The sequence below is a fragment of the Barbus barbus genome (genome assembly GCF_936440315.1).
Source record: "Barbus barbus genome assembly, chromosome: 10".
Classification (NCBI taxonomy): domain Eukaryota; kingdom Metazoa; phylum Chordata; class Actinopteri; order Cypriniformes; family Cyprinidae; genus Barbus; species Barbus barbus.
The window spans coordinates 3,292,024-3,318,347 of NC_136738.1; the positions used below are offsets into that span (position 1 = coordinate 3,292,024).

The following is a 26,324-nucleotide window of genomic DNA, read 5'->3' on the forward strand; positions in this document are numbered from 1 at the left end:
TCCTTTCTGAAACAGGCCCCAGGGCACTCGCTGCGTTTAACCCCGGGTTCTAAATCCTGCTTCCGGTCCTTGATTCTGATTGGTTGAGGGCATTCTAAGATGCTGTAAATTACTCTACAAACAAACATACACGTCTTTGTTGTTTCTGTGCTGCTCGGCAACCACTTTGTTGCAACCATAGCTATGCAACCACAACAGTTTCTGAGGAAATATATATCATAACATTTTATTTTGTGAAACCTTGCAACGTATATAGAATGACCGTTTTATAAAAGCAATAAGCCCTGCAAAGTCGTGGTGAATTTATAGTTTAATAGTATAGTATAATTTATTTTTTAGGCACTCCTAACAAGGCCCCTTAGCTGTTATAAATTCACTGTAAACCACAGCTTCACAGGGCTTATTGCTTTATTTTAACACAGCCTGAAGGAACGTTTCACACTTGTTAATTAGAAGCGCTTTTTACCCGGAATAATGAAACCCTGACCCTGTGCAGGAGTGCCATACTTGTTCAGTGTAAAGCAATGCGGTGTTACAATGTCAAGGTTTGATGCTTAGCAACAGACTTTCCTGTTTTTACATTCACGGAAACACTGCACATTTGATAAAAAAATAGAATTTTATAAAATGTTAATCCAATCACTGACTCCGCAAATATGCAAATAAGAATGTTAAAGGGATAGTTCACTCAAAAATGAAAATTCTGTCATTCCAAACCTGTAAGAACTTCGTTAATCTTTGGAACACAATCTAAGATATTTTTGATTAAATCTGAGAGCTTTTTGACCCTCCATAGACAGAAACACAACTACGACGTTCAAGACCCAGAAAGGTAGTAAGCCCTTTATGTGCTAAATTGTATTTTTAAAATACTAATATTTATTTTAAAGGTATATTGTACCATATAAAGGTAAATAAGGTACAAATATGTAAGAGTAAAAAAAGGTGCAAAAGGTATAGCCCCAGTGATAGAATTGTACCTTTTTTTCTAAGAATGTGGTTGTTTGTATTGTTAGTGTTGGATTAAAGATGGGGTTCTCCCTCTAATTGAAATGACAAGAAATTTCACACAGAGATTGTGGGGCTATTAATACAACGGAGTACAAAACAGGCTGTAATTGGGAGCATATAATCAAGCTCAAACTAGCTGATAGTGTCTTCTAATCAAGAGAAGACCACCACAGAAAGTGTGTATTCTGAGCACATAGACATAAATGAAAGAGAAGCGTTACCAGTTCAGCCCCTCGGTTTGACTCAGTAGACATAAACTAGACTCTTTCACCTTATAACAGATGACAGTGACCATTGCATAAAAGAAAATAAATATTTTGATAGTTAAAACTATCCAACAGCTCATAACATGCGAGTCAAATAAAGGACAAGTGAGTATTTCTGTATTATGAAAAACTGTAATTTGAGACATCTAGGATAATTTAAAGGAAAGCACACAGCTGAAATCACATCTGTAGCTTTTTCCATCAATTTGCAAGTAAAATAGGAAGACAACAATAATCCATTTTAATGTGATTTTTCATTTTCCTCTGTGTAAATGAATTCTACCCCTGCAGGAATATGCACATTTATTTTCAAAATGGAAAATTATGCCTTGCATCACAGAGCTACTTCAGCATGTTTTATCTTTATTTTTGGCGCATTCCCGCCAGTAACTAGTTCACACAATTTAACATGTTTCACCCCATGCCACGTTCTTCGTCATCTATCTGCCAACTTCTTTTTTTAAACAGCAGTGTGTTAAGAGGAAAATGTACCCATACAGTCATACACACATGTACTTGACTTCAGGAGCACAACATTTATGGTTATCAGTACTGTACAATACATGCTCAAGAATAATAATCATAATAATAATGGTCAACATCAATTTAATTACATACAGAGCTCCAGTTGAAGTCTTAATCTAATAAATTAGAAATAAATTATAATTACAAATGTCTATCAATGGGACAATTCAAAAGACAGTTCTTCAACACACAGATGTAACCACTGATTAGAAGAAAAAAAAAAGATAAAATGAATCAAAGCACTAGTAATAATACAGAATTGCATGTAAGCATATATACATTCAGACAATGTACAACAATTTACAAGAAAGCCAATCTGTCACTTTAAAGACACCGTAAACAGAGAGGAATTTAAGCCTTTGAGCCCTTTCACTACTTTAGAGTGAGGAAAAGATTAGACTTTGACTCTTCATTGCTCCGACAGCCCTGATAAACACAGAGGGGAAACTGGGTGTGAAATCACCCCACATCCAAACATGAAGGTAAATCAGAAATTAAGATTTAACCCTGCTGCAGACTCACTGTAAGACAAATGCTTTCACACATCCACACACACCACACATACAGACACACTCTGTCTATATCTCTCCCTCTCTCCTTTTCATGCTTTCTACACACAGAAATACACAAAATCTTTTTCTGTGAGAAGTCCACCACTGTAAATCTCTTCCACCCGTTTTAGGCATCTTCCTTTAATCCCTTTCAAAACTCTCTCTTGTAGGCAAGGACACTTAAAATCACTCACACAAAACGCCTTAGTGTTCACAGTTACATCGTTAGGGCTCTTTTTGATGCCACAGCCCCTGAGATTTAACTGGGAGCCACCCAAACAGTCTCTAGATACTAAGCCATAAACAGAAAAAAAAAAAAACAGATTAAAGGTGGGGTATGCATTTTTTCAAAAACGCTTTAGAAAACGAGTCGGGGCCGAGTATCAAAACAAACTTGTAGCCAATCAGCAGTAAGGGGTGTGTCTACTCATGATGCAGAGAAGAGAGCATTCATCAGTGTGCACGATGGACATTAGCTGAGCCGAGCGATGACAGAAAGAGAGATGGCGGATAAAAAAAACAAAAGAGGAAAACGTCTGCGGAACAAAAGAAGGCTTACACCCAGTGGCGGCTCGTCGGGGGAGGCACATCCTCCCAAAATTTTGAGGTGAAAATGGGAGGAGGAGGATTTAAATGTTAATAATATTCACAATTCATTTCAGTTCATGTCTCAAAATGTGTATTTTTTGTTCGTAATGTCACAGCTGTAATATCATAACATGCTACTGAAGTTGGAAAGCATCAGTAAGTGCCGAATCTGCTGATGTAATTGCAACCGCTAAGTGCTAGAGAAGGGGAGGGGGAAACCCTTTTGGGGTAGGGGTGTGTTTGTTTTGGTGATTTCAAATGTCAACACTGGCTACCAGAAATTGCTTACCCCACCTTTAAAAAGTGTACATCTACAACACAAAAGCAATGGTGGCACTTTCCCCACATGCATTGGCTAACGATAAACGCACATTTCAGTAAATGCTTGTGCAATAGGCTCAGACTGAACAGATATTGTGTTCACCATACACGATGTGACAGATTTTGTGTAGGCCCTGACACAGAGCAGATAAAGCCATTTGAAACATTATAAAATGTTACACACCTCCCTGTCCGTGCTGTAAACACAATGTTATCTGAAACATTTTTAAAAGGTCAGGAGGATTGAAGTTTGAATCTGTAAACTGGATATACGAATAGTCTGTCTGGCAGAAACCATGCATGCTTTATGACAATTTAGCCACATAAAAGCCAAGGCCGTATTTGGTCCCGAGTTCAGATTGAACATAATGGATCTTCTTTAAAATTTCTGCTGTGGTAATGAGACCGTTCTTCTCGGACGGAGTGAAACAGCAGCCTAATTATGGGAAGATGAGCCTCGGAGGAGCAGACACACATACCACAACCATCTTCAGCAATATATAATGGAGTTAAATGCAAGAGAACAGAGCCATACTGTGGTTACGCATTGTTTCGTAGGCATACGATCCATTTACTGCAACTTCTCTGGCATTAAAAAAAAAAATCATGGGAATACAGCAAATGGATTTCGGTTTGAAAGTCCCGTCAGCCATTGTGACGGCTGAGGTAATTGCATGCTCTAAGATCTGATCCTGCCACAAAGTTTTCGGTTCTCGGAATGGTTTGTGCAGTGCAATTCCTGTTCATTAAAGGGTGCAGGGTCAGCCTCTCACTACGCGGCCTGTATGGGCTGTTAGGGGCACTTGGGAGCCGTAGTCATAGTCCAAATCTACAACATGTGAGCCTCCAATCAACCTGCCATGAGAGTAGCCCCTCCTGTCCGTACGTCTGTCACGGAAGTTCTGGATGTAACTCTAAAAGAGAAAGCGAATGTGCAATCAATCTCCGATAAATTGAAAAGGTAAGCATAGGGATTCGTTTGTCAGGTTTCACAGATCTGGTTTCAAGATAAAGCGAATTGGCAGATGGATTTGCGGAGAGAAAGACGACTGATACTTACTGGAGAAAGTACATCTCCATCGAAACGGCGAATGGTGTTGGGTTTCCGGCGGTGGGTGGGCTCCGGAGACTGGAGTTTGGGAGGAGGGTTTGGGGGATGAGGGTTGGTTTGAGGGGGGTGGTGGTACTTCTGTTGCTGCGGCGGCTGTTTCTGTGGCTTTTTCTTCTTTTTCTTTCGGCATTCCCTTCTTTCTTCCTTTTGACGAATTCGCATTAACTGCACTCGTCTCTGCTGGTGACTGATGAAGACTTAAAAAAAAACACAGAATTAAGAAATACAGATATTAATGGAAGATATTTTCTTACATGGCTTTAGCACATCAGGTCACAAATGCAAAACAGAGGCGTTATTCTACTCCGTAAAGACACGTTGCAGTGTGTGCATTGGCTGGGTCTCTCAAACAGTGGTCCAAAGCCAAGCTGATAAACAAACCGTTGAGTGTTTTGACACATTCTGCTCTGCGCAGGGCTAAATCGACATTCTGTTCTCGGTCATTATTAAAAACAGACGGATTATTTCTGCCCATTCAGTCACTCTGTTGTGCCTCAACAGCTTCGTGGCCCATCTGTCAGGGAATTCATGTAATGATCTTTCTCTCTCGCTTTCCCCCTCAGAAAACACTCCCACTCTCGCCTCTATTCTTCTGCCCCTTCCTCATCGCGGCCCCCTCCCCCATTCCCACCAAGCAAGGGCCCAGCTTGTAGTCATGGCAACAACCCCCAGCCCAGTTCACATCGCCTGTTCTCCCAGTGCCTGTTCTCTCTATTTAATGCTGAATATTAGCACAACATTTTGTTTAGCCTTGCACTTGACAAGGAAAAGTACAGTATGTATGCATACTTTTAAAGAGAACTACTCAAGGTCCTTTGATTTCATCTTCCCACAATTATGGGATAAGTATTCTTGTTCTTAGTTATCAGTAATAGACCTTGATCAAGGTAGCGCCATATTTAATTTCTGGCAGGAGTGAAAAATACTAGGCTGTAAGGGATACAAGTACAAGTTCAGTAGATTGTACTGTTGTTTAACAACATATCGACCGTTCAACTGATTAAATGTCTTTCCAAAAAAATAAAAATAAAATTCAGTCAGTACATTTACACAGTGTGTTCCATTGTCTATCTCTCACAGCTTTATTTTCATTTGCGTTAAATTCAATATGGCATCTAACCCGACTGAGGTCTATAGAGCGTGTGACTTCTACCCTTGGAAATTTCATGCTGGTGGTTGCTTTCTACAAGACAGTGATGAAGCAATTTAAAAATCCCCATTCATGGATTTCAGGTCAGGCCTTCCCATTGATCACTGTGTGATCTGAGACTATGTGAGCTTGTATGCAGGGCACAGCTGAGCCAGTCTGATCTCCACAGGATCACTACCACAGCAAGTAATTAACTAGGACACCCATAAATAGAAAACCGCCAAAAACCTTATCACCCCAAAACACCCAGGATACCCAGAGGGAAGTTTCAGAAAGACACCTTGTTGTAATGAAGTCCACAGAGGGACGTCCTCTTAAAGGAACAGTTCTCTCAAAAAATATCAGTTCTGTTTTTGCTAACTCATATGGCTTTCTTTCTGTTGCAGAACACAAACGAAGATATTTCAAAGAATGTTTTGGATTCGCTTGTCCATATTATGAAAATCAATGTCTGTAACTTTAAAGAACTGAAAGGGGCATACTTATACACTCTTTTGAGCTTGAAAGTTTTGGACCCCGCTGACTTTCATAACATGTTCAAAAACAGTTGAGACATTCTTCAAAATACCAAAAAAACCCCAAAAAAGTTTGGAACAACATAAAGCCCGAGACACACTGCACGATTTTTGGCTGTCCCAGACGAAAGACTGGTATCGTGAAACAATTGCGGCAATTTCTGATTCGCCACGATTGTTTCACGATGCCAATCTTTCGTCTAGGACAGCCGAAAATTGTGCAGTGTGTTTAGGGCTTGATAAACTTGGCCACGATGTGTGTGTAGACTGTACGATGATGACATCTGTTGACTCTATGACGCACGTTACTAAAGAATAAAACAAAATGAGCATGATAAATTACACTTTAGCAGTTGTATTTTCATATGTGCTGAAAAAAAGTGGAAGCGGCAAAAGAGGAAGGGGTAAGAGCTTGAGGTAAGCAGTTTTATATTTTAGCGTCATGTCGCGTTAATTTCATGTCGCATTTTTATTGGTTGGTCAGTAAACGTGGTTTGTAGCAAAAAACACACTGTGCGATGATCATGCTGTATCGTAGGCTATCTTTGGTCGCAAGACCGTGACAACGGCCATCTTTGAACCTCTCTCACTGTGTGACATATGAGCCCCGATTAGGAGCCACAATCACAGAAATCGCCACAATTGTTTCACGATGCCAATCTTTCGTCTGGGACAGCCGAAAATCGTGCAGTGTGTTTAGGGCTTAAGGGTGAGTATATAATTACAAAATATTTATTTTGGAGTGAACCATTCCTAGAAAGGATTTAATGATGATGTTAATGTTACATAAGGGATGTTCAATCATGCTCCTGTAGGGACACATTCCTACAGAGTTTAGCTCCAATCCTAATCAAACACAGCTGAACCAGTTAATCAAGGACTTCAGGATTACTAGGCTTTATCGAAAATCACCCCCTATACCCTCATTCACTATCCCCTACATTACTCCACAAATGAATGAGTGATTGAAAACAAGTGATCAAATTTGGACACCAAATACATAAGAAGGGCTGTGGACAAAATCTGGGGAGAAACATTTAGTGTGACCCTCAGAATGCATGGCTATTGGTTAAGTGTACATTGGTTGTACAATCATTATTGCAGTGCACTAGAAGACTGAATGAGTGCACATAATAATGTCCACTATAGATTTGAAAACCACATTAAAATGTCTGAACTTTCAAACAGCACTTTATGAGAGTATGGGGGTGATTTCTGTAAACTCTTGAGGACTGGACTAGGATTGGACACCACTTGTGTTACACAACATCCAGAATTTACTTCTCCGTCTAGCACACAGTTGAGTGCACAGAGCCATTTATACTTCATTGACCATGAGCATGGACGGATGCACTACCTAGTGGACCTTTGTTTTTGAGTTCTTAAAGTACTGGCACATGTGGTATTGCCCATGGACATCTGTTTGCATGCAGATGGTGTGCGCAGACATCAACGGACTGTGATGATGACAGAAATTGCACAGACACACACTGACTTTGTGCAAGTTATAGCAGACATGAAAGTATGCTTTAGGTTTAAAGGGATAGTTCACCCAAAACTGAAATTGACACACCCTCATGTTGTTCTAATACCATGTCCTAACCAAATGCAACACAACAAGATTCCAGCGATAAGCAATTTGTCTGCCCAAATCAGATGTGAAACGGCTATGTGACATAACAAAATCAATCAAATATCACAGCCAATCAGAAGCACGTGTGGGTGGGATCTCTCTAAAAGTGCACTGCACTCGCATAGAAATTAATAGGTTTGTAATCAAATTCATAAATATTAAACCTTTTTATCATTATTAAAAGTACATACTTAGTGACAGGTACCATCTTTTTACGGAATAAACTTGAGTTCACATTTTTAACTTGCATGTTTTAATTTATTTTCAAGATCTATTCTAACTCAAATTAGACAGTTTTAACATTAAATGAAGTGCATGATCATTTCCTGAGATTGTAATTGTTATTTTTTGTATGCCGCAATGTTGCAGAAATATAAATCACTACTAAAATAGAATTCGCTGTCACTTGTAACGACTGGAACAAAAACTCATGGAACATGGAAAAGATACCTTTTTATTGTGCGTCGCACAACGTCTGGTTCGGACACAGTGTAAACCTGTATGAGTTTCTATCTTCTGTTGAACACAAAAGAAGATATTTTTAGGAATGTTTGCTGTTGCTGTTAATGGTTGCCATAGCCACTGACTTCCATAGTATAGAAAAAAGAACTACTAAAATCATTGGCTACCATCAACTGTTTGGTTACCAACATTCTTCAAAATATCTTATTCTCTGTTCAGAATAAAGAAACTCACACAGGTTTGGAACAACTTGAGGGTGACTAATGATGACAGAATTTCTATTTGGGTGAACTATCCCTTTAAGCCACAGTCTTGTCCCTTTCTCTACAATTTCTAGCCAAACTTACCTTCTGTGTGTGAATATCCTTCAGCCGTGACCTTCCACTGAATAAGAACACCCAGCAGTGCCAGCACGGGCCAAACTCCCATGACCACCCATGTGAACCAACACACTGGGCGAGGCGGATCTACCTTCACCCTCTCATAGATATACCGTGTCAAAGCGAAGAGCTCAACAAAATAATCCACAGTCACAGTCACCACAGCTGATCCGAAGACGGCGGTGGAGAGGGTGGTGAAACAGCGCTGCCACTGCAACGTGAGCACAGCAAACAGCATTCCCGAGCCCAGCAGTACACCCAGGGGAAGCCACACTGTCCTCGGGTGATAAAACTCCTCCAGAACCACCAGAGAGGCCAGGGCCACCAGTAAACCCAGGAGAAGTCCAACCATGAAAAGCCCCACGCTGCGGACCAGCATAGTGACCAAACCGCACAACGTGCCAATACCCAGGCCGATGCCCACACTGGCCTCCACACTGAGCTGAGTATCCATGACCCTCTCCTTATAGCAGAGCATGAAGATGATGATGGAACCGAACATCAGTCCCGTGAGGAACATTACAGCCTTGAAGCAGCGGTACCCTACAAGAGAAGAAAGGTGGAGAGGACAAGTTAGGGGAGGAGGAGGGGGTGGGGGTGATAAAGAAAATGATTTTGGAAGAGATGATTATTTTATTAGCAAATGACATCGTAATTAAATATATGCAGATAACAATGATAAGCTCTGAACACTTTTATTCAATATGGATAAGTCTAACAGCCTATCACGCAGCAGAACTAAATGGGACAGTCACTTTTTGACCTGCATGTCAAAGTACATGCCAATTTTAAGCTAAAGGTGAAAAATTACATTCAAAATACACACTGAAACAGTATTCATCACGAAATTAAAAGCTTGTTTTCATTTGAATTAATTAGGACAGAAATACTACTATTTTTTAATGAATATTGTACAACCAAGATATTTTATCATGTTTTGTATACACATGATAACAGTATATAGTATACACTGTTGTGCAGGACCTTATTTGACAAAAAAATAAAATGTTAATTGTTATATTTTCATTTAATTACATTTTTAAAAGTATTCTATTGAAGTAAATTAATTTAATTAGATTCTATTCAACAATTCATTTCACATTCACACACACACACAAAAAAATAAAATAGAAAAAACAGAATTTGGGAAAAATTAAAAGATTTTAAATGGGCCCCAATTTAAAAATGTAGTATATTCTATGAAGTTTCCATGTAAATAAATAAGTTACATTAAAATTCATTTCCAACATCTAACTAACATGTGGAATGCATTTCTTACTAAATAAATATCAAGATGAATACAGAATGAAATGGAAAAAAAAATAAAATAAAAATCACACAAACCTAGTATATATTCAAGATAAGAGACAAGAACATTGTTCATTGCTGGGCATATTTTTTAATGTAATTTCTAAAACAGCTCTACTTGAAATTTCAGGGATAAACATTTTTGTTTGGTAACAAATGAGTGGGATCATCAGAATTGCCTTGAGTGATGGTGTTTATGCTATTATGCCCATTCTGTTGCTACAGTTAATGCACAAAAGTAGCTTTTAAATCAACAGGAGCCTTTCATAATGCATTGTGCTTTTCACTAAGAGGTTATCTGCTTTCACCTGATGCAATTTAGAACTGTTAATAATGGCCCAAATTGGCAGCAGAGGGGCAGGAAGAATGAATATCATGTTTTAACATTTTAACGTAGTCACACTGGGGCCAGAATGCCACCGATAGAAGCTGCTGTTCGTCACAGCTGAGATGGCCTCAATCCTCTCTCTCTCTCTCCTAGCAAGTAATGGGCAGTGAAAGCAAATTTCACAGTCAAGTGAAAGTGATAAAGCTTATCTAATAGAGAGGGACATAGATTTGTCACCCTTGTCTGGTTGTCACATTCAGATGGTTATAAGGTGAATTAAATTGGGCCATAAACAACCACGGCTGAAACAATGTTTGTGATAATGAGACAAAAACATAACCATGTCATGCCAGAATCTGGGCTATTTTCTGAGTAATACTTCTTACGTAAATCTACATTTCTCCAAGCCAGACAGATCTCAGTTTTCTAAATATAATCATTCATCCTTCGCAACCTACCGAAGAAGCAGTAGATGATGCCAAACAGGCAACACATGGAGCAGACGACAGACGGGACCACCTCATAGCGCCGGTCAATGTCCTCATCACAGCTGAACAGACGCTCTGGACTCCCATCCTGGGAGGGTGGAGAGAGCTTAAAGGCCAGAATCTGGGCAGTGGACGTCATGCTGTCAGTGTGTATTAGAGAGTGTTACGTATCTTCACGGGAGCTGATGAAACAGGGAGAGTGGGGTCATGTGGAAGGTAGAGGGTGCAGAGAAGGTTCCCCTCTACAACAATTTACCTGTTCAAAGAGATAAGAAGAAGATGTGCAGATATTAACTCATGAGCATCAGAGACAGTTTGACTTTACCTGTCAAAATAAACATGGTATAGCCAGATCACATTTAAAAATTCTCTTTGTGACAACATCAGACAGTTTAATGCCAAGCTGCTGTCTGACTCTATTAAACTCTTAGGTCAAGTCATATTTTCTCTTCATTTAGTCTTGTAATATTTTCATTCTTCAAAATATATGGTGGCATTAACTGACTTTTAAAAACTAAAAATGTGTGATGTCAGTCTGAGATAAATAAACCTTTTTTCATAGGATCCCAGTAGGGTTTGGTACCATTTGGGATGGTAATATAATGCCTGCCTTCTGAATCGCAAAGGTTGATTTATATGATGGTTCCCTCTACAATTCAGGCAACCTTTGCGATTCAGACATCAGGCATTATATTGCCATTCCAAAATGCACCCAGCTATATTAGAAAGATATGAAAAAAATATATATTTTTGAATAAAATGAATACTGTTGCTGGAAAAATTACAAATATCCTCTCTGCTACTCTGAGAGGAATGTCTAATCTCTCTCTGTTCGTGCTTTGATTTGGCCTGAAATTACATTATCCAACTTAAAAATCTGTTGAAAGCAAGAAGCAAAAAAATTAAGCCTCCATTAAACCCCTACATATATCCAACTTTGACTTGGGACTCTCGGGTATTCATTAGTCTAATTCAAATCAAAATAGCTCAAAAATCTGACATGCACTTTAACTTGCCCTTTGGCATTTACTGTGAATCTGACACTAACAAATACACTTCATTAATGAACCGAGACATATTATTTTCATCAGTGTCTAAAAAGCTGTACTGAAAAACCAGGCAGAGCTTTTAATACATCAATATAAAAGCACCATTTCCAGCAACACCACTTCTATTTATTTATATAATGACGCATGTTTCAGAACAATACAGATCTTCAGCTCTGTGACAGAACGCTAGGGGTAACCTCAATGGGCAATTAGGCTAGACATTATTATTGGAAGCCTCTTGTGATATGAAAGATTCTCCAGTGCAAATGAATGTTTTCTTGGTGCAAGAAATGTTACAGAAAATAAAGCCTTTATATAACTGTGATAACAATACCTCACTTCCTGTCTGTTGTCATAACAACAGTATAATTCTGGGATGCTACAAGTTATACACCATTTGGCTGAGATGAGGAGAGAGACCTGCCACCATGACAACAGCCTGAGAACCAATCAATGTTTTAGCCTGCCTTGCAGTTTTTTTTTTCAGTGCTGGAGAGTTTTCTCTCCCCCTTAAGCAAACCCCTCCTCTTCTGCACCCAAGACGTGCAAATAACAACTTGGCCCACTTGGGAAAGCCTGGGAAAGAGAGAAAGATACAAAGAATAAGAGATAAAAAAAAAAGTGATCAGGAGAAAAAAAAATAACCCTCTTAAGCTGTAATTTTGATTTGGAACATGGTAGCTGGTTTCTGCTGGTCCAAACTGGTCCACGCTGGGCACTGGCTGGTCCAAGCTAGTTGAACAGATCTGAAACAAACCAGATGGTTATTACATGCTGACTGGTCAACCATCCAATGACCAGCTTGGTCCAAACTAAAGGCCAGGTAAAAAAAAAAACATCACAATAATCCAGAAAAAGTGAAAAACTGTGTGAAACAAAGCCATCGTTAAGGTGTTTTAATGGAAAATTGTTGCTTTGTCCAAAACACCAGTCCATCAATATTAACACTACCTTCAATAAAAAAAGTTCATCCCTGTTATCTTCATCAAAATACACCAACATCTTTGTTTAGAACTGTTTTGGACTATGTTGCTTGTAAACAGTGCTTTATCTGTGCATATTTCTCTCCTGATTCAGACGAGACAACTTTTGCTAAGAGTAAGCAATAGTACGGACAGAGAGCTGGAAGCACTTTAAAGTTAAAAGCATCTTGATGGATTTATTACAAACATGCATATTTGTACTTCACAAGATATTGATCGATGGACTGGAGACATTTGGGTTACTTGTGGATTATTGTGATGTTTTTATTATCTGTTTGGACTCTCATTCTGACGTCACCTATTCACTGCAGAGGATCCATTGATGAGCGAGTGATGTCATGCCAAATTTCTCTAAATCTGCTCCAATAAAAATACAAAAAAAAACAACTCATCTACATCTTAGATCACCTGAGGGTGAACATTTTTGGGTGAACTATTCCTAATACTGAACAACTTGGATCACCTGGAAACCAGCAATCATGTTCTAAAGTTACCAGCTTAAACTGGAACAGAGAAAAGATATAGATGAGAAAAGAGAGAGAGAGAGATCATTTTATTAAGTCATGTTTGCCTTCATCCATGCATGAGTAAACTTGCAGCACAGTTGAAACAGGCTCGTGTTACAACAAGAAAAAGAAATCGATCTGGACCAACACTCCACAACAACCCCCAGCACTCAGGTGAAAAATTCACCAATTGGATGGAGAGACAGAAAGAGATAACATTACATGAAATTTCACCACTGGAATGGCCTAGGAAAACCACTTTCAGGTATTACTCCATCACCATGTAAAGAGCATTTTTCAACTCCGACTCTCTCGGAAGAAAAGAAGCCGTGTTCAACCTCTTTTCAATCACTTAAAAAAATCTTTCTAATCTTCTGATGGTACCTTCGGAACATCCCAGAGCATTTCAGATCATGGGCAATGAGTCCTTGTCTGCCTCAGGTGTAGATGTCAGTCATGATGTAGAACAAAAGGCTCTATTGAGCTTGCAACTTCACATGAATATTTTAGAGACCGCTGAAAGGCCCGCAGAGAAAATGTCAGCAGAATGAAGCTCAACCCATGTATGCACGTGTATATATATTATGCACGTGTATATATATATGTGCCATGCACATTAGATGGAAAATGTCATATCAATGTAAACAGCTGTCCAGCTGAACAAAAACAGACAATGCAATGGGCTTGAGAACAGCCTCTGGGGACTGTCTCTGGAACTAGAAGCCTTGCTTGAGAGCACAAAGAATGAAAAACACTGTGAAAAGTAGCCCGGTTCTGTGCTACAAGCAGCCCAGTGTGTGTGCATCTAGGCTAACTGCTACAGCAGTCACTTGGCACCTGGTGGTCCTGAACATGCATCATGCCCCCTATATGTCTGCTATAATGTGGGACACTGGATGCACAATTCACAGATGACAGAATCAGGTAAACACCCATCTAATTGGAAAACAATAAATGAAAAAAAGGTGTAAAAAACAGCATAATGCTTCTATATTATGTATTGCATAAAGAGATATAGAAAGTTGAAAATACGCACGGTACTGTTGTGAAGACTGACAGGGAAGAGAAGAAATTGTTGAATAAAGTTATTTTTGTTGTCTTTGCGCACAGAAAGTATTATCATAGCACGTTTGAACCACAGATGTCAAATGGACTATTTTAACGATGTCCTTACTACCTTTCTAGGCCTCGAATGTGTCAGTTGCGTTGCTGTCTATGGAGGGTCAGAAAGCTCTCGGATTTAATCAAAAATATCTTAATTTGTGTTCCGAATATGAACGACGGTCTTGCAGGTTTGGAACGACTTGAAGGTGAATAATTAATGAATTTTTCATTTTTGGGTGAACTATCCCTTTAAGAATAATCCATAATTTAAAACTGCTACTCTCTCATTTAGGGAATAGTTCACCTACAAATAACAATTATGTCATCATTTATTCAACCTTATGTTGTTCCAAATCTGTATGACTTACTTTCTTCTGTAGAATGTATTATATGTTATTTTGTGAAATGTCTTGGTGTGTTTTTTTGTCCACACTTTTGAAGTAAACAGTCTAAGCAGTCCACTAAAAAGATTTAAAAATATATTTTTTTCTACAGTCAGTCAAACTGTTTTAAAATGACATGAAGGTGAGTAAATGATGAAAGAATTTGCCACTGAACACTTCACGACTAAATAAAAATTCATCATTTATTCACCATTTTGTCTACCCAAACATTAATGTATTTATTTATTCAGTGGAACACACATTTTTAATGTTTCATATGTTTTTGTCCATACAAAATTCACTGATACCCAAAACTGCAAAAGCTCCCCTTGAAAAACAGATAATGTGAAATGAATCCATATCACTCACTAGACTAGCTCATTCCAAGTCTTCTAAAATAATTTTTTTTTTGTATAAACAGGAAAGCAATAAAAATATCTCCTTTGTGTTCAGCAGGAGGAGGAAAATGATACATGTTTGGAACAACATGAGGGCGAGTAAATGATTTTCATTTTAGGGTGAACCTGTACTACTCCGATGTATACACCCTATTTGCATGTAAAATCAATTCTGTGAATAGCATTTACGTAATGTTTTGAGTGCTGTCAGATTCAGTAAAATTGACCCACTCTTGAATAACAACCACTTTACAAAACATTACATTGTGACCAGATTACAAAACAATTTATGCTGAAATGTGTGAAATGCACTAAAATCACCAAGAATCATGTTAAAAATGAACTGGAAGGAAAATTTTATCATTAGCTATATACTAACTGGAACAATAGTATGCATTTATGTATTTTGAAATGACTGAATCAATTCTATTTCTACTTAATTACTGACATGACAAGTTGCTGAACGGTAATGTGTTAATGTGTTAATCAGTAAGCTCTGTTTTTGTAGATTTAATAAATGTTCTCTTTGGATGTTCTGAAAGCTATGTTTTCATGTACATCAAACTTTCACTTCAAAAGATCAAGGAAAATCAAATTATGCTTTATAGGACCCCTTTTAAGTCATTCTAAGGTCAATTCTAATCATATTTTCTGTGTTGGTCTACAGAACCATCTGCAGAATGGTTGTTAACATGGCAAAATGGTAGCTGACAACATAAAATTAGCCAAAATATTTCATAAATCAAGCAGCAAGGAATGTTTAAAACTTCATGAATGAGTGCTGTTTAAACTCACATAACTCTCTATTTCAATCTTACTATAAGCTGCATGAACAGGTCTGAGAGCTTCAGAGGGAACTCCTTCTGCACATACAGTAAACGCTGAATCCCAACTCCCCATTCATTAGCTTCCCGAAGAGCACTTGCAGGTGTGGAAGGCAGATTCTCACAGGTAAATGTACTGCTCCTGCTTTCTCAACAACTACTTACTCGTCTGGAACGAGAGCAAGAGAGCAGATGCCAGCCAAGGCTTTGGGCAATGGAGATAAAGGAGCATCCTACTTAACTGGCCATTTCTTATTCCGCTGCAGTCACCATTGTGGAGGTCTCCCTGGCAATGGTTGCCAGGTTAAAGGGACAGACGGTGGTTGTGTAGAGAAATGTGAGCATCTGAACGGAGGGGTGGGTAAGCGTGCAAGGGAATACAAGAAAGGAAGGGGTGATGGTGTATGATGGTGTATATGGTTGAATGAGAAAGAAAAAGAGTGTGTGTGGTTTAGTGGACAAGGCGATGGCCCTGCTAAACCTCGTTAATCTTGTTGAGAGCTTCTGCTCTAAATTCCATTAGCACTGGACTGCTTTCTCCTTCTGCTGACCTGAATGATATAAGTGTGTTTGTGATGGGTGTGTTTGTATGCTATGGTCATGTGCAAACCAATGTGTGTGTCTTTCAGTCTGGGATTCTTCAGTTTTATCCACTGGCTGTCGGCTCTAAACAATGACTAACCCTACAGCGGCCTCACTGCGCATTACCATTCTGAGTCAGGGGTGAGAGAGAACGAACGTGGAGACTAACACAGCTGCTCTGCAAACATCATGAATATACACACACAAAACACAGGCAGCATAGATTCTTGAATCTATGACATATTGCTCAAAGAGATAGTTGGCCCAAAAACGAAAATTCTTTCATCATGCTGTTCCAAGCAAACCATAAGACTGCCATCTTCAAAACACAAAAGATTTTTAATGAAACCTGAGAGATTTCAGTCAAACTTTGACATATTGAACAGTTCATGAAGAGAACAAAAAGAAACTTGTGTAGAGCGGTTTAATCCAAGTTTTATGAAGCAGATCACATCAAATATGGTTAATGGTGGCTTCTTTAACCAAGTATGATGAGTGCTTCTCTAAACATGGGAAAAACTGAACTTTTCTTCTTTGATTAGTTTGCTCATGCATGTTGCCAAATAATATGTAACTTCAACATATTTTGTGTGCCAAAAAAAAAGTAAGATTGTTTTCAGTGTACTTTAAAAATTTTCTTTGCTTGAAAATATACAGTTTTTAGATGAGTGCGTTTACATGGACTCTCTTAATGCGATTATAATGAGATTTTGACAATACTGCGATTAATCTTTACCTCATGTAAACGCAATACTTCGATCTAAATAATGCGATTAAACTCATAATCGCAGCAAGCATAATCGTATTAACTTAGGTGGCGTACGCCGATTTTAATCGAAATATACAGGCATGTAAACACCTTAATAGCAGTATTGCCACTCTGACCAAAGTGCGCTTGTGACGTACATGAATAACGTGACACGCACCTGTAATAATACGGAGATTATGCTGCATTCACATGCTATCGGAATTATCGTTAATACGAGTTTCCTAGTTGGAAATTGGCCATATAAGGCCTCTCTAAGGCCGTTCATGTCCAATTTCCGACTAGGAAACTCATGGACCAGTAACACACCTGCTCTTTCTGAGTCCATCATTTGTGCTGTCCAGTGGGGTATGTGAATAATGGCAGCAAAAAAATTAACCACAATTCTTAGCGAGTAATAAGAATAATGGAAATTGCATGTAAACGGGAGTAAGAGCTTTGCTTTTGACATGTAAACATCAAAATGCGAATAAGTCCTTACTCTGATTATTGGAAATAATCGCATTATTCGTGCGCATGTAAACGTAGTCATCGTTTCATATTGTTTAGTTAGTTTGGCATCAAATACAGTGTGATTTTTGCTTCTTGAGATCTGGCAGCAACAGCACATTTATGTTATTCCTCAAATGACAAGGGAATTTTATTCCAAAGCTCTGTCATGAAACTCTAGGTGGCACGGTCCGATAGGTTCTAACTCAATCTGACATAATGACATTATCATTCACATGGCGCAGCTGATTGGCTCTTTTCATATCAGCAGCCTATGAACTTGCTGCTCAACATTCAAATACTCGGCTTGTGCTTGCTGTAGCAGCTACAGTGCACTTCAGAAACCCTCCACCTTCCCCAGCTCCACCTGTAGAGATCTGCTACGGGGGGATTTCGTGTATGTTATATATGGGGGTTATTTTATATATGCTATATGTGCAGCAGCAGTATTCCTTACATGCTCACAGCAGCATGTCTGTGGATGTAGTGGCAGCAGCAAATCTCGGTACTTGCTCTGCAGCAGCAGCAGCAGCATAGCACAATCTATTCTGCCAAGAGCAAACACATTAACATTGCCATGTACATTACCACGCTAAACTCTCTGAGAGTTGTCATGACAGAAATATAATTTATCCAGTCACCAAAATCATTCTCTGAATTGGCTTGGGCCTAGGGGTGTGCGATATATATATCGTCATTGTTGTTTTAACGATGTGCAATTAGACTATATCGAGTATTTTGTAAAAACCAAAAAAAAAAAAAACACCTACGGAGTGCACGCATACATTAGCCTACGTGGTGATAAAGCAGGTTAAACAGTGCACGTGCGTATTTAGAGTGTGTTCTTTCACTGCATGATTCAGTCTATTAAAATACATTAAGAATGCTCACAAAATGTAAGATATGGGGGCAGAAAATGTATATATTTACGTTACATATAGTTAAAAATCACACGAAGAGTGCCGTTTTTTTCTTCAAAAATAAGCATGATTACAAATGTGATATTGATTTAATACAACAGTTCAATAGACAATAAGTTAATATTAAGAGACTTACGTTTTAGACACCATATTGCCTGTTTTTGCTCCATTTGAGACAAAAAAATTATTCCAAACAGCTACAGCACTGTTTTGCATCTCTGAGCAACATGACGGTGTTTCGTTCCGTTAAATGATTCGGTTCAGTCGCAATGACTCACTTATTACCAGTGACTTTCTGCCACCTACTGGTGGTTTTAATTTCACATTTAAAGTATATTTTTTTATATATTTTAAATAATACCATTTTAATTTTTTAAATAATTTTAAATATCAGTATTCAATGTTTTATGTTTAAAATGTAAAAAAAAAATATGCATTTGTAACTGGTTAAAGCACTCCATGTCCCTCTGAGCTGCATTAAATAGTGTGTAAATACAACTAAATGCCACTTCAGATGCAACTTCTGCAAAGATTAATTTTGATGATACTGGTTTCATTTGTTTGGTAACAGCCTAAATGTGTATTATCTTAATTGACTGATTAAACGTAACAATTTGACCCAAAAGATGTACACTTTTAGAAAACAAAATGCTTTATTAAATGAATGAATGAATGATGCATTTATATAGCACATTTATTGTGTATTGCCGTACACCCAAAGCGCTTTACAATCATGTGGGGGTCTCTCCTCAACCACCACCAGTGTGCAGCATCCACTTGGATGATACGACGGCAGCCACACTACAATGGCGCCAGTGCGCTCACCACACACCAGCTACAGGTGGAGAGGAGAGAGTGATAGAGCCAATCAAGTGGATGCTTTATTAAAGGTAAAAATCAATTTAAACTTAAATGAAAAGATTAATTAATCACTGATGTGAACTGACCACACAGAATATGAAGAATATCAAAAACTGCAGCTGTCCACGGTAGACAGATATCAGCACAATAACACATTCTGCAAAATATTGTCTAATTATAGTTATCAAAAAAAATTAAAAAAAAATTTTCAATATCGCACACCCCTACTTGGGCCTACAGAGCATGCTGGTTATATGAACTAAATACCCTTGCAAAAGCTCAAACGTGCTTGCTTGACACGCAAGAACCAATGAGGTTTGTACTTCTCGTACAAATAATGCGGAATGTGCTCTGATCAATGCTTATATAAATAAAAGGCTAAATTAAATCTGTTAAAGTGCATATCATAAACAGTGATCTTGTCTCTTCAGAAGGCTATATAGAAATATAGACTATATATATATATATATATATATAAGGATATATAACCACTTGATTCACAATTGGTTTGTTTTATGATATCGTTCAGTATTCTGAAGAATTAAGGTTTTGGTGTAATGGACTTTGAATAGAGGGACAGTAATTTACCAGGTTTCATTAAAATATCTTCATTTGTGTTTCAAAGGTGAAAAAAAGTATAATGGATTTGGAATTACATGAGGATAAGTAGTAATTGACTACAGAATGTTCATTTTTGGGTGAACAATCCCTTTAATGCTGCTTTTCTTGGTGTTTTTTTTTTTCCTTTTTTTGGAAGTTGATAGCAGATGGTTACTATGAACTCTCCAAGTACAGCAAAAGCTACATGACTTCAAAAATTTTAGCTCCGAGTGAAAACAGTAACAGCATATGGGTTTGGAACAACAACAGGGTGAGCGAATAACTATCACATTTAAATATGTGGGTGAACTACTCCTTTATGACTGAACTATATGTGTGTGTCTAACTGATTTGGGTGCGTGATTATGAGTGCAATCATCATTAGAAACATAATCACCACCTCAGCCAATGCAGCTGACTTCAGATTAGAACTGGCCTATACTCAGTTGCACTACACATCAGTCCTGTAAGGCTCGAAATGCTACAGAGCAAAACACACCAATCTAACATTTTCAGAAAAAACGTACATTGCATCAGCATGGGGGCCAGCAGAGCACTCAATGCTCTTGGCACACAGTCAAGCAGGGAGGCCCCTGGGTGAACCCCTCCAAACTCATTCCACTTTCACAGACAGGACAAAGGAAACGAAAAAGAGTCTGAGGTTTGTGATAAAAGCGAGTGGCTTCAAGGAATACACAGCAAGAAAAGTCTAAGAAAAACAACAAAAGCAGTGGCTTTTCACACTTCTGATCTGACAATTCATCATCATCTGCTGTTCATTATTTTCATTGTTTCATTAGGGACCCATTTACCTCTGATTGCTCTTGATTGTGCTGTGGGTGGATCATGAATCAATGAGCCCAGTCACAATCAGTCGTTAGCATGTAAATCTGAGCAAACAAATGAAGTGAGTACATAATGTAATTATGTCCGAGCCTTGGCTTCACATTACATTTGTTCCAATATATACATGTGGGGCAAGCATATTATTATGCATACACACATACAAACCAAACGAGCTTACAAAAGGGCTGGGTGACCTCTGCCACCGACTTTGTGTCCAAATCAAATGCTTTAGTGATTTTCCCAGGCTGCTCTCAGTGATGATACAGAGCATCTATTGAGCTATTCTTGGCCTGCTAGGAACAGAGTCTCTGACAATCCACTGGAGCAGAAGTGGATAGAGTAAAGACAGGCCTGAGGGACGAGAGGGTGCTATCGGGCAAGTACAGGAAGAACAAAATCAGGAAAACAGGAATAAAGAGTAAAGCAAGCAGTAACGGGCAGATAAAGAACTATTTATTGAGAGATATATGGAGGAAATGCATTAAGCGCATCATTCCCCCTGCAGTCAAGGAAAAAACACATTACAAACAATACTACGAGCAAAGAACAGCCCCATTTGTGAGTTAAGATCATGTGCTTTTCACAGAATCCCGCTTATGAAGACCTCTGAGCTTTTAAGGCTGGAATTTAAGGCAATGTCACAGATGGGCATAATAATTAGAAAAAAATCAATTGGGAAAATGAAATTTATTCAGAAAAATTGGAGGCATGTTCAAGACACCATTATTTTTTTATGGAATATTGCAGTGTTTATATATAGGTTTATGTATATATATATATATATATATATATATATTCTTTCTGGTGTCCTTCGACAGTTCTTTGGTCTTGGCAATAGTGGATTTTGGAGTGTGATTGTTTGAGGTTGTGGACAGGTGTCTTTTATACTGATAACGAGTTCAAACAGGTGCCATTAATACAGGTAACGAGTGGAGGACAGAGAAGCCTCTTAAAGAAGAAGTTACAGGTCTGTGAGAGCCAGAAATCTTGCTTGTTTGTAGGTGACCAAATACTTATTTTCCACCATAATTTGCAAATAAATTCTTTAAAAATCCTACAATGTGATTTCCTGGATTCTTTCCCCCCATTCTGTCTCTCATAGTTGAAGTGTACCTATGATGAAAATGACAGGCCTCTCTCATCTTTTTAAGTGGGAGAACTTGCACAATTGGTGGCTGACTAAATACTTTTTTGCCCAACTGTATATCACAATAGGGAAGAAAAGATGATCGCAACATCCTTTTCATGTCGACATTAATGATACCACGCGCCAGGAGGAGGAATTAGCCTCTTTTGTCACTATTTTATTCTAGCTTTTAAACAGCTCCTGATTTAACCAACGCCAAAGCCAAATCCAGCAACATCTTCCAGATATAAATACCCATTTCACTTCTTTGAACTAATGCCTTGAAGTCCTCTGGTGATTTTCACTGGGGATGAGACCGAGAGATGAAGATCTAAATAGGCTTTTCTTAGATTAAAGTGTCCCTCCTCTGCCAAGTCCAACATGACGACTACAAATCAACACCGAAGTCTAAAAGCAAACATTAGCTTAAGCGTCATCTGTTGCTTAAACCATCTTCTGACCCATTAAGAAGCTTTAAATTTGGCTCAAACTGATAAATGAAGTTTTCAGAAATCCACCCCTCATAAATGCAGCTGATAATAAAATGACTCCAGTTCAAGCTCATACGAAATTCATTTCTTTTTCCACTTGAGAAAACATTGTGAAGCCAAACAAAGAAAGACACTCAGCTCTCACATCCACAGCAAAGAACACAGGGTGGTGTGCTAATTTAAACCATAAATCTCAATGGCATGGCAGGGGATCAGTAGATAGATGTACAATATTCACCGGGGAATATTTTGCCTGGCTCTTATATCATTACATGACTCACAAAACATCTGCTCTAATGTATCATATTATGGAGTACAAGCTTAGATAGAGATATTCAAAGTCTTTTAAAAGCCAAGGACGAACAAAAGATGAGTGATGTGCCTATGAGATAATTCTAATCTGCCAGTATTCTTACCCACGCACGAAGACGTGTTGCTTGCAGAAGACAGAAAAACTGATCGGAGACAAATGCAAAATAGGGATAGAAAGCTAATTCAACAGTAGATCAGTGCAAGAACAGATCGAACAAAAGAGAAAGCAAATGTAATTTGGATTACAGATAAACTGCATGAAATTTCTGTCCTCGTGAATAGTTAGTATAGCAAGAGTTAATTCTCTGCATTAAAAAGTTCCTGCAACAGATATCTAAAAAGCAGTTTTCAGCAAACAGCATAAATTTCTCTGTCTTCAAAGAAATCTATTTTTTTTATTCATTAATAAATGCATAGTAGAGAGACTGATTTAGACTGCTTTAGAAAATAAATGTAACACTTATGGTCTTATTGTTTAATATGGCCAGCTACAGAACGTCTTAAGTGTTGCTGCATGCAGAAACTATGACTGCTGGGCAGAGCAGCAGTGAAATGAATTTATCACCGACTTTCTCCTGCTCTCCCACTCACCTCTCTATACGTCTCTTTCCGTTCTCCCCGCTCTCTAGCCTATCATCATGCGTTCTTCTCTCTGCAATATCCAAATCCATTCAGTCTTTGCATCACATCATCTCATTCTTTCTCACGATCTCTCTTTCGAGCTTCATCTTCCACTCTCCCACAAATCAAAGACAGAAATTTTTGGTGTGCTGCAGCCCGCCTCGATTAGACACGGATCTCTGAGGGGCACTGCTGCTTCCTTCATCCATCTATAATTACATAATAGTCAACACTAGTATGGAAAACAGCACTTGGCTTTCATACAACTTCACGCTTTTCACATTGTTTCCACCCCACCCATTATTTTAACATATATTCACACAGCTGCGCCTCATGTCTGAATGTTTTTATGACTGTATTGTAATCTTTGAACAGATGAGGACATTTCTTGTTGCGACAACTTTTTTGTGAACAATATTTTCCTTACATAATCATGCTCTCTTGTTTGTGGAAAAACCTTTGTTTTTCAGTTTTGTGAAATATGTTTTCAAAAATGACCAGTACATCAATTATCTATGGCACATTAGAGGTGTTCAGCAAATAGGCAATAAAAAATGTTTTTTTTTTCAGTAAAAGCTCTGTTCTTCTTCATAAAAAAATAGACGTTTATATTGTATTTAATTAATAATGCAAAGTCCCACTCTGCTCAAACTGTAAATCAGCCACAAAATAAATAAAGAAAGAAACCTAAGATACAAAATATTATATATTTCCATCCAAAAGTCTCAAACATTTTGAATTTGTATTTAACAATGTGAATTCAGAGCTATTTTCTCATTATTTAAATTATCAATCAGATATCAGTCCCAATATAGTCCATAGATTTCAGTACCAAATCTATTAATATCTGTCAAATGAACAGTTGCTTCTTTAAGCCATTTTGACCCCCTTAAATTATTATACCTTACAGACAAGCAACACAAACAAAAGATGCAACAAAACAAATATTAAAACTGTACCGTCACCTCCAATTTACGATAGCCTAATGTAATGTTTGAAATATTTGTATTGGTAAAGTGTGGGGTATAACAGTGACGACAAAACAAAACAATAAAGCGAGGAACACGTGACTCGTTCCACAGCAATCCAGCACGAGATCAATCCAGCTTGTTTCAGGCGGATACCTTAATAAATGTTCATGAAAAAAAAAACGTTTCTACATAATCAAGCACTATAGCAGTGCATATGATCCCATGACACAGTGCTCAGCTGTTATGCACACTATTGGACAAAAACAACCACATGCGGCATAATGTATACAGCGCGAGAAACAAAAGAACACACACACACACACACAGACAACGAGTCCGCTGACAAAAATTATCACATATAACGTTTGATATAAATGGCGAAAAAATCTTCGAGACAATCTTCCTAGAAGCTCTTTTGTCTCGTGCTTCTTCATTTTAACATCATAAATCAAATGCATTGTGGACAAAGCACTGAACAAACCCCAACATATAACCTCCCAATGTTTAGTACTATCAGTAAAACATCTTTTCGAGATATATTAAGGTTCGAAAACTTCTTTGGTTACAAAAACAGCGCAAAAAATCTGAACATTAAAGGACTTAGACGGTGATAAAATCACATAACTTACCGCTCGAGATCAGTGGTTTTAACGAAGCATTGTTTGTGGCGAAGGTTTTTCATTCAGAATCCGGTCTGTGGTCTAAGAAGACAACTGGTGTCACGATGTTAAGCCTGTAGTATGGACTGTTTCACATCATTTATTAGTATAAGTCCAGATGCTTTCAAACTGATTGGGTATCATCATATGCATGCATTTTCCTTTCTTTTGGTGTATATCTGATGGCACTCAGTGTTTTCATTTGGACTCACATGCTCTGTGTCTTTTGGAGTGTACCATTCACTTAAGAGCAGGGGAGGTGCACAATGGGGCCCTCAGTGAATGAAGCATTGGGAGCCCCATTCAAAATTATTTTTTTTTTTATCAAATTGTCCATTCTTATAAGGGTATTCTTTACATTTTTGGTGTGTAAAATGTTAGTGTAATCAATGTAACTGTAAGTAAATGCAGCCACAAAACTTGTAAGGTAACATGACAACGTTCTAACAACGTTATGGCAACATGCTGAAAATTGCAATTTGTTGTATGGTGAACGTTGTCACAAAGTTGTCACAATGTTTATGTTTTTCTCTGCTGCAACTTCCCCCCATAAATAAATAAATAAATAAATAGACTATATTCTTGATTTAATCCATTCAAAACATTCACAAAAGATAAACAGATTATCTTAAACTTTCTGTCGTTGTGTAGTGTGTTTCCTTCTCTGCTGTCCAGTCACCGTAAGGTCCCTGCTGCCAATGAGCCCAGGAATGCAATAAGTCCACTAGGTTTTAGGTTTAGAAGGTTGTGCATTTGTTCTAATTCTTTGTAGTTATATATTATATTTTTCTAATTAAATACAATTCATCGGTTTCATTGCTGTCAAACGATTAATCACGATTAATCGCATCCAAAATAAAAGTTTCTGTTTACATAATATATGAGTGTGTACTGTGTATATTTATTATGTATATATGAATATAAACACATGCATGCATATATTTAAGAAAAATATGTTATGTTTATATATATTAAATATATTTATATATATTATAAAATATAAATATATAAATGTATGTAAATATTTTCAAAATATATACTGAATATGTGTGTGTATTTATATATAATAAATAATCACAGTACACATGCAAAAACTTTTATTTTGGATGCGATTAATCGCAATTAATCGTTTGACAGCACTAGATTTATAAGGCCTCTACATTATCAGCATGATCAAAACTTTGCAAAAATTTGTT

The 26,324-nt window shown here is 37.8% G+C and overlaps 1 protein-coding gene across 2 annotated transcripts; it reads right to left on the reverse strand.

Annotated features, from left to right (window-relative positions):
* Nucleotides 1-1,394: 1,394 nt before the first annotated feature.
* On the reverse strand, nucleotides 1,395-25,319 carry LOC306875842 (transmembrane protein 198-like). 2 transcript variants are annotated; one of them, XM_079426587.1, is made up of 5 exons: nucleotides 23,469-23,715; nucleotides 10,608-10,893; nucleotides 8,481-9,056; nucleotides 4,323-4,570; nucleotides 1,395-4,176 (listed from the first exon to the last, which is right to left on the reverse strand). In XM_079426587.1, exons 2-5 carry the CDS (start codon nucleotides 10,774-10,776, stop codon nucleotides 4,024-4,026), a joined length of 1,146 nt encoding a protein of 381 aa, XP_079282713.1. In that variant the 5' UTR covers nucleotides 10,777-10,893; nucleotides 23,469-23,715; the 3' UTR covers nucleotides 1,395-4,023. The 2 variants fall into 2 exon arrangements, with proteins under 2 accessions (XP_079282713.1, XP_079282712.1); XM_079426586.1 differs by lacking the exon at nucleotides 23,469-23,715 and adding an exon at nucleotides 25,099-25,319 and having other exon boundaries at nucleotides 1,622-4,176.
* Nucleotides 25,320-26,324: the final 1,005 nt, after the last annotated feature.

Coding starts and splice junctions, on each gene's coding strand:
- LOC306875842 (XM_079426587.1), bottom strand. CDS start 10,776: ATGACGTCCACTGCCCAGATTCTGGCCTTTAAGCTCTCTCCACCCTCC. Junction 4,571..8,480: donor AGGATATTCACACACAGAAG/GTAAGTTTGGCT, acceptor TTTTTTTTTAAG/TCTTCATCAGTCACCAGCAG. Junction 4,177..4,322: donor ATGGAGATGTACTTTCTCCA/GTAAGTATCAGT, acceptor TTTCTCTTTTAG/AGTTACATCCAGAACTTCCG.